We start from the raw sequence: 14,624 nt of genomic DNA, 5'->3' as shown, positions 1-14,624 counted from the left end.
GAAACTCCTCCAAACAGCCAGAAATTGTATGTGTGTGTGTGCGTGCGCGCACACACGCACGTTCCCTCAAGTCACCTGTGGACTTATGGCAACATCATGAATTTCATAGGGTTTTTTCAGGCATGGTGGTTCACAGAATCAAAAAATCATGGACTCCACCATACTCCAAGGGAGTGCATTCCACTGTTGAGCAGCTCTTACTGTCAGGAAGTTCCTCCTAATGTTGAGGTGGAATCTCTTTCTCTATAGCTTGCATCCATTGTTCTGGGTCCTTTTCTCTGGAGCAGCAGAAAACAAACTTGCTCCATCCTCAATATAACACTCTCTCAAATACCCCCATTAATCTCCTCCCCTACCAGACCATACAGAATAATGTTTTTTGTACTAATGTTACATCTTAATAATTCCATATGTCACTAAATGTAATGGTGATAGCTGTCACATAAACAACTCCCAAAAGACGTCTTCATTCTCCTAACTCCCATTCACACAAGAGACTTCACAGCCTCCTGAATGGGGTGCAGGAGGAATCCAAGGATTATTCCTCCTGTTAACTCTTGAAGCAAAATGCTATTGTGAATGTGAGAGAGCTGCCTCCAGCTTTCAGAGTGGGATGCAGGAGAAATCCAGGCCTTCTTTGTCCTCCTAACTCCCAAAGCAGAATTCCTGAATTCCTCCTGCACTACACTCATGTAGCTGGAGGCTACTGTCTCCCACTGACACAACAGTCTTCTGCTTCAGGAGTAAAGAGGAGGAAGAATCCCTGGATTCCTCCTGCACCCCACTCCTGAAGATGGATACTGTTGTCTCCCACTGACACAACAGCTTTCTGCTCTGGGATTTAAGAGGAGAAAGAAACCCTGGATTCTTCCTGCACCCCACTCCCAAAACTGGCGGCTGTTTTCTCTCAACCTAACAACAGTCTTCTGCTTCAGAAGTAAAGAGGAGAAAGAAACCCTGGATTCCTCCTGCATCCCACTCCCAAAGCTGGAGACTGCTGCCTCCCATTCTAACAACAATCCTATGTTTTCAGAGTTATGAGGATGAAGAATCCCTGGATTCCTCCTGCACTCTACTCCTGAAGCTGGAGGCTCTTGTGCTAGTGGCAGATAGCAGCCTTCCTCCTCTTAACTCACTCATTCCCTGATTTTCCTGCCTGCTTCCCTCTCCCTCACGGATAGGGCCAGGCCATACCATGATGAAGGAACCTAGAAAGTCCTGCCCTGACTCCTCCTCTTCTTCCAGAGGGTATTTGAAGCTCAGCAGGTGAAGAAAGGAGAAACTCCATTTACCCTGCTTTCTGGCCACACCTTCTCTTCCATTGAGCTCCTCGTCTTAGAAGGTACATTAATGCCATGCCCTGTTTCTTTGCAAAAACAGATGTTTAGGGAACAACAGTGTCATTGCAAGGGTGGTGGACGTGGTGTCACCTCACTTATGGTGTCACCCAGTGTGGCCAACATACCTCCATGCCCCCTAGTGCTGCTCCCAACATGACCAGATGGCAAAGGGTGTAGTGACTGAGATTGGTTATTTTGAATGTGCAATAGAACAGTAGACCTAATATCAAGAAATACATTTTTGGGGGAGGGGGATTAGGGTTGTCATTCAAGAAGAAAGGGGGCAGTAGCTCAAAAAAGTTTGGGGACCACTGGTCTAGATCAAGGAAAGTAATAGTATTCCTCTATTCTGCTTTCACCAGGCCTCGCCTAGAATGCTGTGTCCAGTTCTGAGTACCACAATTCAAAAAAGGATGTTGACAAGCTGGAATGTGTCCAAAGGATGGTGACCAAAATGGTGAAAGGTCTGGAAACCATGCCCCGTGAGAGACTTAGTGTGGAAAAAAGACAGATTGGCAACATCCAATCAAGAGTGAGCCTGGTAAAAGCCAATGGGAGCTTAGCCATAAAAAGCTGGGAGCTACTCCCAGGAGCAAGTATAAATAGGAAGAGAGGAGTGTTTATGAGGAGATAGGGAATTAGACAGGAGCCAGAGAGGGACGGAACTGAGTTAGTGGGAGGCTTATTAGACCCTGGGGGGCTTTAACAGCCAAGGTGGCTGAGATATACTGCTGAAAAGGGGCAGTGGGAAGGGGTTTGAATACCCAGGTTGCCCTACAAAGAGGTCGAGTGTGGAAAGTGAACTGGTGTGGCTGGAACAGACATAAAGTAGCAAACAAAGTTTTAAAGCTCAGAGTCTGGTCAAAAGTCATACAGTATGTGAAGCTGTAACTGTTTAAGAACATATGCATAAACATAGTATCAACTCTGAATCCACCAGAAGAGAGATATTGTAACCAACTATCTCGTAAAATTTTTCTTCTGTTTTGGTTCAATGTGTGGTCGCTTGAGGTATTTTAAGAAACTATAAGGCAAATGCTACCAGGGGTTAATAATATTTTATTGCTCAGAAAATTCAAAATAGTGAGTGTCCTGTCATCCTATAGAGGTAAAGGAAAAATGTGGGAGTCATTCAAGTGAGGGATCCACGTTCAAGGGTCTTGTTGTGCAATTTGGTGGCAGCTAGGGAGGTAAATGTCACATATTTGTGGCAGCAGTGGGATAAAAATAGCCATTGTGCTGTCATCTGATAAAAATAGTTAGGTGAGTGAGTCTCACCTTCACACAAGTGGTGGCAGGGGTGGCACACAGTACAAAGGAGTCAAAGATTTTGAGAAATTTTGGCAGTGCAACGTTGCCACCGACACACTAAGGGAGCAGGGTATGTTTAGCCTGGCGAAGAGAAGGTTAAGAGGTGATATGATAGCCCTGTTTAAATATTTGAAAGGATTGAGGATGGAATCATAGAATGATAGACTCATAGAGTTGAAAGCGTTCAGACCAACTCCCTGCCATGCAGGAACTCACCATCAAAAACCCCCCGACAGATGGCCATTCAGACTTTGCTTAAAGACTTCCAAAGAAGGAGATTCCACCACACTCTGAGGGAGTGTGTTCCAGTGTCAAACAGCCCTTACTGTTAGGAAGTTCCTCCTAATGTTGAGATGGAATCTCTTTTCCTGCATCCACTGTTCCATGTTCTAATCTCTGGAGCAGCAGGAAACAAGCTTGCTCTATACTCAATGTGATATCACTTCAAATACTTAAACAGGGCTAGCATATCACCCCTCCAGGTTAAACACCCAGCTCCCTAAGTCTTTCCTCATAAAACATGGTATCCAGACCCTGCACCTTTTTGGTGGTCCTCCTTTGGACACGCTTCAACTTGTCAACATCCTTTTTGAATTGTGGTGCCAAGAACTGGACACAGTATTCCAGGTGAGGCCTGACCAAAGCAGATTAGAGTGGCACTATTACTTCGCTTGATCAAAACACTATACTTCTATTGATGCAGCCTAAAATCACATTGGCCTTTTTGGCAGCCGTATCACACTGTTGACTCATGTTCAACTTGTGGTCTACTAGGATTCCTAGATCCCTTTCACACATAGTCTCATTAAGCCAGGTGTCCCCCATCCTATATCTATACATTTCATTTTTTGCCCTAAGTGCAGTATCTTATATTTCTCCATATTGAAATTCATTTTGTTAGTTTGGGCCCAGATTGCTAATCTATTAAGGTCGTTTTGAATTTTGATCCTGACCTCTGGAGTATTAGCTACTCCTCCTAATTTTGTGTCATCTGTAAATTTGATAAGCATGCCCTCTAGGAGCAAGCTTGTTCTCTGCAGCTTCCACGAATAGGACCCGGAGCAATGGATGCAAACTACAGGAAAAGAGATTCCACCTAATAATTAGGAAGAATGCCTTGAAAGTGAAAGCTGTTCCATAGATCTAGCACTCTCCTTCTGAGTGTGGTAGAATCTCTTTCCTTGAGGGTTTCTAAACAGAGGTTGGGTGGCCATTTCAAGAGAGTGCTTTGATTGTGTATTCCTGCATGGCAGGGGATTAGACTGGATGGCCTTTGTGGTCTCTTCCAACTCTATGGTTCTATAATTCCAGGCCATACCTGGCAGTCCTGAAAGGGAGTAAATTTCTGGTCACTTCTATGTGTGATTTTGTACGGAAAATAAAGTACCGTATTTTCCGGCGTATAAGACGACCCCCAACTTTTCCAGTTAAAATATAGAGTTTGGGATATACTTGCCGTATAAGACTACCCCTCTTCCAATGCACACCAAATAAAAATTAAAAAAACATCAGATTTGATTTCAATATGGTAATTTTAATTCAAATGTTTATGACATGCAGATACTTAGCAGGAAAACTTATTATATACAAAGCCTGCTTGGATTGGTCAGCTCTCCCTGCCTGCCCAGTCTCCAAGACTATCAGAGCAGTATTGCAAACACGGCTCTTTTTCCATACCCCAGGCGTGCCGGACGCTTGCAGACTGCTCTGCCCTTCAGTTACATATGCAGCGACTGCAGATTCTCCAGTCCGGCTCGGAGGTTTCAGCACCTGCCCTATAAGACGACCCCTGGCGTATAAGATGACCCCCGACTTTTGAGAAGATTTTCCTGGGTTAAAAAGTAGTCCTATACACCAGAAAATACAGTAGTGTGATCCACTTCACTTTGGGAGAGGCAGACATTTGTCCACACACCTGGTGAAGTTGCTTTCCCCTGCTCTTATTTAAGAAAATGACTAAGTATATAACAACTAGTTTTGAGTCATCCATGTACATATGACTTTATAAGAATTTAACATTTAAACATAAACATGTAGAAAGACTGAAGAATCAGGCACCTACCTCTCCGTTCTCAAATGTAATTTCACGAACAAGGGGAACACATTTATCTTGAGTCCATGCATAAGCCAAGTCAAAATTCGTCATTGAACCCAAGTAAACCATATCTGGAGCATTTTCCTGTTCAAATGAAATTTTCAAATTATCCATAAGTGTATACCAAAGGAAGCTTTTAATTCATTAAGAACAACAAAGAGCCAGGTTACATGTTAATCCTGTAACAGAATCCCATAGAACCCTATGTCTAGTAGAGCAGGTTGCAAGGACTCCTCTACTTTGCTTCAGCTGCCAATTGCACTTAGAAGGAGCATGAAAACTCATGACATCATATGAAGACAAAGCTTAGATATGATAACTGGGAGATGATAGAGCTCACCATGGTTTTATCTTCCAGACCTAACTTTGAACCAGACACAATTCAGAGCCTGGTTCTTTAAAGGTCTTCTTAAATGTATGTGTTCCACACATGTGTTACATGTTTGGATATATCTATATCTATATATTCTATAATGACATTTGATGTTCCCACCGTTTTAGTTGAAAGGAACCCCAATGCAGCTGTTCCAACTACAGTACCAAAGTGTTAAGTCCAAAATGTTTCAAGTCTCGGCAAACATTAAAGTAAATATCAAGGTATCAGAATTAAATTATCATTTCTGCAAGACACACTATTTGGAACGTTTTTATAATGGTTACATAAAAGAAAAAGTCAAGAGGGTCTAAATTAAATAAATCTACTGTTAATGGCTATGACAAATAAGGAAAAATTGTATTTAAACTTACCCCAGGTGGCTTATAGATTATGTTGTCTCCACTGAATCGTTCTGGTTTAGAAACAGACCTAAGAAAAGACAGGGCCAATTTAAGGTTATGTAGTTCACTTTTTAAATTAATGGTAAAACCGGGGGGGGGGGGGGTCCAACCTGGAATTGGCAGCAGACTATTAAAGGCAATGTCTCAGTCACTCCAAGCCTCCACTGTAAGCCATACTATGTTATTTTCCCATTGCTAAATGAGTGAGTGTGGTGATAATATAACTAAAGAACACTGGGAAACTCATTCAAAGAAGGTGCCTTTTTAGGCCCATTGTTTTGGAGGCAAATGTTTCAGCCATATATTTTATAGCCCTGATAATAAGATTTCTGAGGAAAGAATTCCAGGAAAAAAAAATACATTCTGTAAATCATTTGTTCATAAATGTAAACTCTATGGACCAAAAGCTGATCTTTTGTAGTTAATACAACAGTTTCTGACCTACCCAACTAGATACTTGTATGGGGGGAGGGGGGGAGGGGAGAATCTTACCCAAAGGCAGCAAGGAAGACACAGTCATCATGCAAAATATTTGCTACTCTTTCAAATATCCTGTAATTATCAGAGTCTTTTTGTTCAAAATATCCAATAATGTTTCTTTTGCTGCGCTGTAACACAAAACAAATGTAAGCCAGTCTAAGCAATCAAAAGAAACAACAAGACATTTTTATTTATCCTACTGTACTTGAGATAGTGAAAGAGACAAATTACAGTCACACCTCAGTTAATAGAATTCAAAGATATAACCATGTTAGTCTGTAGAATCAGTAAGTGGAGAGATCTTGTAGTACCTTTGAGACTAAATGAAAGAAAGAAATTGGCAGCATGAGCTTTTGTAGATTTCAATCTACTTCCTCATACATCTACTTCCAAACACATCTGAGGAAGTAGACTGAAGTCTATGAAAGCTCATGCTGCCAATTTCTTTCTTTCAATTAGTATCAAAGGTGCTACAAGATCTCTCCACATACTCAGTTAACAATCTCTGACACTGAAGCTCTTTTTTACAAAGTCTTTTTATGTTGCCTCATCCATTTTACTAAGGGCCTGTACAGACAGGCCAAAATAAAGCTGCTTTGGGGCACTTTAAATGTATGCTGTTTAAATGACACATGCATCTTGAGAGGCCAGAAGCTGCACCAAAGCTGTGCTCCAGTCCTTAGGATTTAGGTGTGGCTTTGGCGTGGCTTCTGGCCTCTTAGGACACATGCATCATGTAAACAGCATACCTCCAAAGTGACCCGAAGCAGCTTTATTTTGGTCTGTCTGTATGGGCTCAGAGTCTTTAATTTCCTCCTCCTGCTAAACTGGACATTTTTAGCAGCACTGCCACTGGGAAGATGGTGAAGGACAGCTGCAGAAACACAGATATCTAATGTCAGGTTGTAGGAGTGTTAAACAAAGCAATAAAGCTTGAGTGAAAAACAATGAGATTCTGCTTCAGGTGATCCTACTGCAGCTATGTATGTATGCCTCCAGAATTCCACATCAACTGCAAAACAGTGAGAAAAGAGAAAAGCAGATTAGTCTGCATCATCCATTTCCCCCCTGCATGTTAAAAAACAACAACACATATCTATAAATATGGTTACCAAAATGGAAATCACAAGAAAAATGGCAGCTGGTGAAAGAATACAAAATCATCCCTGGACGGATTTTGGGCAAAGCCTTCTAGTGGTTTCTAAAAAGATTCAAAATATTTTCCAAGGCTTACTTATCCATTTCACACATGTATATTGTTAGCTTTGAATAAAATATTTGCTAAAACACATAACAGCTCTTGTTTTTTGTGAAGTAGGAAACCGGCCCTATTCTTTCCATATAACTCAAACATCGGGTATCAAATTTCTTGTTAAAATAATAATACTCCAAAATACATCTGCTTTATTAACTGAGGTATATGTGTATGTTCAAATGAAACAAGTACTGAAGATACAAAGAAGTCAATGTTATTATTATATACTCAGTTTTATAGAACTACAATTTCAGTGAATATTTTCTGTCTATTTCATATGTGCTAGATATCTAATTCTCTTTCAATACCTGATAACATTATCAAGAAAATAATTTTATAAATATAAACAATTATTGCAATGTTTACACTAATAAGAAAAAGGACAGCATGTCTTAAGTGGAATATATGCATTTCAGGGTTATACATAGTCCACCAATACACCACAGATACACACATACAGAGCAAGACTCACATCAAGAGAGATAATTTCTTCCAAGCTTAGCAATTCTTGAACAGGATTACTTTTCTGTTGTCGGATGTAATCTGCTATTGCTGTCACTGATCTCTGACCCCGATATTCTCTCTTCATCATCATTCCATTTCGGAACAATTTTAGGGTTGGATATTTGCTTATCCTGTATCTTTGAGCGATATCAGCTGAAAAGCAATTAGAAGTATTTGAAAGATAGGCAAACAGAAGTGTCTATAGTTAGCAAGCCTTTTATAAAAACATAGGTTTGGTATCAAACCATTCACTCTACTTTCTCCATATTTTAAGTGAGATCTCAATGGAAGTTGATACCATGGATGTCCAGAATTCCATTCCGTTAGATTCCATTAGACTCCTAATTACTTTTTCTATGCTTTTCTATTCATTTTAAACCTCCAGATATCATTTTGCATAACTATACTGTTATATTATAAACAGAACTTAAAATATTATATTTTTTTTACATGTAGCAATTACCAAATACATATTTAGGGTCTGGCCACAATGTAAGATTAGTAACATGCTTTTTCCAAGTGTGCCAAAATTAAGTTTAACCAAGTACAGCAACATGTGCTTCAAAAGGTCCAGTTAGATGCCTACATTCAGATCAGAAGTAAATGCAGCAGAGAATCTCACTGCTTCTGGCTATTTTACAAATGAGAACATTCTAAATACTAACACTTTAAATGACGTCCTTGTTTTCACTTCAAGAATCTCAAGCTACTAATTGGTTTTTGACGGGAGTAATTTACCACTTCAGTTTATTGGAAAAATTAACTTTATTAGCTGGTAATCATCAACGTTTTTAAATTGCTGACATTCCTAATTTTAGCTATCTCAAACTTTCTTTAAAACTTCTCTTAGGCAATAATGACTGTTTTAAAGTCGTTCAAGCCAGTAATCATCTTTCAAGAAATTATTCAAACAGGTTAAATTAAACTTAGTGTAAACAATACAATTATTTAAGAACATCTTAAATCATCTTTTTGTGCTAGGCATATGACTAAAACCAACAAGAGGTAGCTACAGCAAAGAAAAGTTAGAAAAAAGAGATCTGAAAGAAACCAACAAAAACAACCCCATAATTAATCATTACAAAACGTTGTTTTGTATAGTAGAAGGAAGACAAGAAACCAACAGAGATTGTATTGAAAGGTCCCATTACATATACCAAGAAAACCATCCAACCATCTAGATCCTTAATCTCATCCCAAAATATGTCCATGGTGTTGGGGTAATATGAGTTGCTGCAGAACAGATGCATTTGGATGGTCAGCTACTACTTTATTAAACCTTGTTTTACAAAATGACAGCCTTGTACCCACAATTCTATATGTTCCTTACTTCATTGTGCAAAAGCAATATCATGATGATCCTACCTTGTATTAAGGCATAGCTTGTTGGTTTCAAACTGGGAAACTCAGATTTAATGTCAGGTGACAAGCCAGGTTTGAATGTAATGGGTAAATTGTGGCTTAACACAAATAAAAATCTACATGTAGGAGCTAGCATGTGACAATATGAGGGGTGAAAAGACAAAGCTACAACTTTATTACCATGACTTTGATCTACAGCTCCCAAGTCATGGTGATATACAGAAAAGCCTTTTGCTTATAAAGCTGGATCTTTGGATTTGTGCCCATGTGAGACAGGTTAGGTTGAGAGAAAGTGATTCTCAGGGCAAATTTGAACCAACACCAGTGCCACAATTCCAGCCACTACACAATACTGTCTTGTGTGTAACTTGACTAGTGAATGACTTCTGCCATGTCAAGCTGCCAAGCCCTTATCATACTAGTATCCTAAAAATATTTTTAGTCTGAGCTATATGCCTATCACAGATTTTTAAAACATTGCTATAGAACTGTTTAGAAATGCAGTAGGCACCTATCTATGATGGACTTAAATAGGAACACTGGCTTTTTCATAATGCAAGGCAATGTACCTACTTCATCTTAATGGCTTGCCGTTAAGAACAGAAAAAGATATATTTAATCCACTAGATAGTTTATTGTATGCACACAACTCCACAATGAAATTAAATAAGATTGTACATTTTTGATAGGGCTGTCTGTCTTTTATTGTTTTATTCTGTGAAGTATTATGTACTTTCATGACATGATATAAACATATGTTGTTGCTGATGATGATAATGAAAGGAATATATGCACTAGAACAAAAGTCAGATTCCTGCGCATTGTGTTCATTAAACCTATACAGGAGAAATTTCTAGCGGATTGTGTTCAAAATCAGTGTATGTATTTCAACTATATGCCATAAGCATTAAAAAAGTCTTTGGGGAGCAAGATCTAAAAACTTTTATTCTTTCCAAAAAGAGTACTCATCAGAGATGATTTGATGAAAGAATTGAATAGAATAACAGAATCATGCAGTTGGAAGAGACCACAAGGTCCATCCAGGCCAACCCCTGACATGCAGCAATACACAATCAAAACACCCCTAACAAATGGCCATCCAGCCTCTGTTTAAAAACCTCCATAGAAGGAAACTCCACAATAATATTAGACAGCATATTCCACTGCAGCCTAGTATCACATTGCCTGTTTTAGCTGACTTATGTTCAGCTTGGGGTTTACTAAATCCCTTTTGCATGTACTGTTGTCAAGCCCTGTGTCCCCCATCCTATATCTATGTACAGTACGGTTGTCCCTCCATATTCGCTAGGGTTAGGGGAACAAGACCCCCGTGAATATGGAAAAAACGCAAATAATAAAAACACCATGTTTTTACCTGAAGGACACCTCTCTAGGAATCTCTAGGTCCTCCAGTGCAACTCTGTGGTCAATGTCCAACATACACTGACCATTGAATGGCACTGGAGTAGCTACAAATGGTCTTTCAGTGCAACTTTTAGTTAAAGTTGACCATAAAGTTGCACTGGAGGACCTAGACAGTCATAGAGAGAACATATTAATGAAATCTGTGAATAGTCAAATCCACAAATATCAAAGCCGCAAATATGGAGGGATGACTGTATTTCAATTTTACAGCTTAAGTGTAGTACTTTGCATTTCTTTCTGTTTATAAATTCATTTTGTCAGTTCTGGCCAAGCTCTCTAATCTGTTAAAGTCATTTTGAATCCTGTCCCTGGAGGTACTGGCTTCGCCTCATTATTTAGTGTCATCTGCAAATTTGATGAGCAAGCCCTCTATTCCATTATCAAAAACATGGGGTCATTTGCTCTCTTCTAGTCAACCTGCTGGGACCTCTACTATTTTCCAGGAATTCTCAAAGGTTATTGCAAGTGGTTCTGAGATTACCGGTACTTCTGCCAATTCTTTTAATATCCTTGTATAAAGTTCATCTGGCCCTGGAGACTTGAATTCATTTTAAGGAGCCAGGTATTCCTGCACTACCTCTTTACCTATTCTGTGCTGCATTTACCCTACTGCACCACATGCTCCATTTCCCCCAGGTTAAGCATCGTTTTATTTTGGGAGAAGACCATGGCAAAGAAGGCGTCGAGTAGTTCTGCCTTTTCTCCGGGCCCTGTGTGCATTTTGCCAGCTTCTCCACACAGTGGCCCTACCATTTCTTTGTTCTTTCTTTTACGATGGATGTAACCAAATACCCTTTTATTCCTTTCAACCTCTCTAGTAAGCTTGGGTTCATTCTACAATTTAGTTTTTCTTACTTTCTCCTAACACATGCTATTTGTTTGAATTCCTCTTTGGTGATTCCCCTTTTCATTTCTTTTTCTTCTTGTTAGCTGTCCTAAAGTCAGCTCTAACTCATGGTGATCCTATTAATGAGACATCTCCAAGCCCCCATGTCCTGAAGCACACTTCACAAGTCCTGTAAGCTCAAAGGCATGGTTTCCTTGCTTAAATCTATCCATCTAGTATATGATTTTCCTCTCTTTCTAGCACCCTCCACATTTCCTAGTATTTATTTATTGTCTTTTCTAGTTAGTCCTGTCTTCAAATGATGTGGCCAAAGTATGACAGCCTTATTTTAGTCATCTTGGGCCCAGTACAGAACGCGGAAAAGGGGCGGTCCGCAGCCGCCCCTTTCCGCGCCAGGTTGGGGGCAGGGCAGACTCACCAACAGCCCAGAGGGCCCAACCAAAATGCCACTTCTCCGTGGCCTGGAAAGAGGTGTCCATGGGGCCTCATGCCCCCAGACACCCCGACAAGTGCAGCGAAGAGAAGAAAGGGGCCATTTGGCCCCTTTCTCCTTTGCATTGCTGGCGCCACCATGTACAAGCCACACCAGCGATGCACACGTGCAAAAGTAGCTCAGTTTCGGAGCCCCTTCCCAAAATGCTGAAAGGGTGCCCCAAGCTCCCTGCAGCGTCGTGGTGATGTCACGCACACGCTGGTCCGTGTGGAAGCGGCGCGTGTGTGATGCCATCATCCCACACTTTGTATGGACAGCACGTTTCCAAAATAGCGCCGTCCATACGAACTAGGGCTGTGGAGCATGCGGTTGCTGCGTGCTCCCCAGTCCTAGTTTTGGGCCAAGGACCCAAGTATCACACCTTGGCCTCCAGTGAGAGTTCAGGCTTTATCTTTTCAATGACCCATCACTTTGCCTGTTTGGACATTCACGGTATCATCACCACATCTCAAATTAATTTATTTTCTTTCTCTCAGGTTTCTTTACTTATACTTTACTTACACTCTTACATCAATACATGGTGATGGGGAATACAATGGCTTGGATAATCCTAACCTTAGTATTCATTTTTATGTCTTTGTATTTTAGGATCTTGTCTATTTATTTCATAGCTGCCCTCCTCAGCTTGGTTCATGCACTTTTCAGCTGCAGTCTCCATTCTGATCAATCGCTGATCCATGGCAAGAGATCAACTTATCTTGCTTTTGCCTTTCTGATTTTCTTCCTTCACATGCTGGCTATTTGTTTGAATTCCTCTTTGGTGATTTCCCCCTTCTCCATTTCTTGTACATATCCCTGTTAAATCTTAGTTTTAGAAAATTCTTTAGACATCCATCCCCGGCTTCTTTAGACACCTACCATGCTTCCTCCTCGTTGGAATTGTTATTTCACTTTTAATAAACATGAATTCTCTTCTCTTTTAGTATTCCTTATCATAGGATCACCACTGGTGTTGCCCTATGTTCACTGAAATCGGCTTTCTTGAAATCTGGAATGGTTATACTTCCCTTTTAATTCACAATGGAAAACTTTACTGGATTAGAAAAATCCCTCAAGGAAGTGCTAGAGTACAGTGCAGTGGCACTGAATGGCATTATCTGCCATTAATTGCCTGGCTTTGTTTTATTATAAGTCTTGACTGCTGGCACTATCAGCCAATAGGATTACTTGGGGCACATGAGGGTAAAGCATACCAATCTAAATTTAGTCAAGGAAATCCACACAAGCTATTTTGCTCGATGTTCCACAACTCCTGATATTACATCCATGTAAACAAACATGAAATGTGGATTAGATTCTTTCACATATAGGTTGCAACAATTCGCATGATAAAGCATGCAGTAGAAATACACTGGCACAGTGCGAATTTGGAAACTCTCTTTCACAAAATATAAAAATGCAAAGACATGAAATGCTGTTTGAATTCATTCACAAGTCAAATAGAGAACATTTTAAATAGTTTCATTAAACCCTGACACTTGATACATCTAGAGCCAACACAATCAGTATTACTAGAATATACTTTTAAAATTGAAAATTTAGAAGTGCAAACAAAGACATAGTTATGGCTGTTTTATTCATCAACATGTGTTATAGTTTAGCATGCTTAAAATATTCTTAGACATTCTCTGTTCACATCCAAATCACTACTAGTTCAAACAGGTAGAACTGTCACACTGAAGAATGACAACAGAATTTATAAAGAAAGAAAGAAAAACAGGGAGCAGTGGTGAAGGGTAAATCTTGAGCTATACATTCAGTCTGCATTAAAGCAAGCCCCTCTATGTGTGTGCATGAGCTTCCATATACACAGAGCATTTTGCTTACTTTAATGTTAATATTTAGTGTTGTACCTCATTGATATTCTCAAGGCATTCAGCAATAATAAAACAAATTAAACATTGGAAACATAATAATAATATTAAGATTTTATTTTTAGTTTATTTTATTTTTAACAAAATAGCTTATACAAAACAGGTACACTGAAGATGTAATAAGCAGTTAAAAATAAAATAAACTAAAAATAAAATCTTAATATTGTTATTATGTTTCAGGCAACTATTACATCCTCTTTAGATGCAGGTCAGCTTACCTGTCTGAATAAAATATATATTTGCCTGACAGTGGAAAGACACCAGAAAGTACAACAAGTTGCAGATACTGAGAGGAACTGTCACCTGCTCATGTCCCATTAGATGTGCCTCAATGTTGAGGGGAGTAAGAACACCCTCTTCTGAAGATACTAAAATCCATACAAACTTCTACTAAAATCTATACATCTATGGGAGAATGCAGTCTTCCAAACAGCCTAATCACAAATCAGACAGGGCTTTGTATGTCACGATTCTTTGAATTATATCTAGAAACAGACTGGTAGCGACGTGTCACCATTACATGTGGACACATCAGTCTTATACTTGGAAATGCACTTCTGGTCACAGTCATTGTCTGGGTATCAGAATTAACGGTTGAATCTAGGCATTCACTTAAACTGCAGCTCCAACACTAAAAAGGTAGTGTAACTCTGCCCAGGTCAGAATGAATCCTACTCCATTACCAGACCAAAAAGAAGGGGGAAAAACCAGAAGATGAAAAATAATATTTTTGTGGGTTTTTCGGGCTATGTGGCCATGTTCTAGAAGAGTTTATTCCTGACGTTTTGCCAGCATCTGTGGCTGGCATCTTCAGAGAATTTCAGATGGAAATTGGAATGTTCACTGTTTGTAATCTCTGCA

The 14,624-nt window shown here is 39.7% G+C and overlaps 1 protein-coding gene across 1 annotated transcript in view; it reads right to left on the bottom strand.

Annotated features, from left to right (window-relative positions):
* ERP44 (endoplasmic reticulum protein 44) overlaps positions 1-14,624 on the bottom strand; it is a 44,627-nt gene that overhangs the window by 11,320 nt on the left and 18,683 nt on the right. The window contains exons 3-6 of the mRNA XM_042473592.1: positions 7,731-7,915; positions 6,016-6,131; positions 5,494-5,551; positions 4,714-4,830 (exon numbers count right to left, since the gene is read on the bottom strand). Coding sequence (XP_042329526.1) covers positions 4,714-4,830; positions 5,494-5,551; positions 6,016-6,131; positions 7,731-7,915 — 476 coding nt within the window. The remainder of the gene's footprint in view (positions 1-4,713; positions 4,831-5,493; positions 5,552-6,015; positions 6,132-7,730; positions 7,916-14,624) is intronic.

Source organism: Sceloporus undulatus, chromosome 6 (genome assembly GCF_019175285.1).
Source record: "Sceloporus undulatus isolate JIND9_A2432 ecotype Alabama chromosome 6, SceUnd_v1.1, whole genome shotgun sequence".
NCBI lineage: Eukaryota > Metazoa > Chordata > Lepidosauria > Squamata > Phrynosomatidae > Sceloporus > Sceloporus undulatus.
The sequence above is the reverse complement of the archived record's forward strand: the minus strand, read 5'-3'. Positions and strand labels throughout refer to the sequence as shown.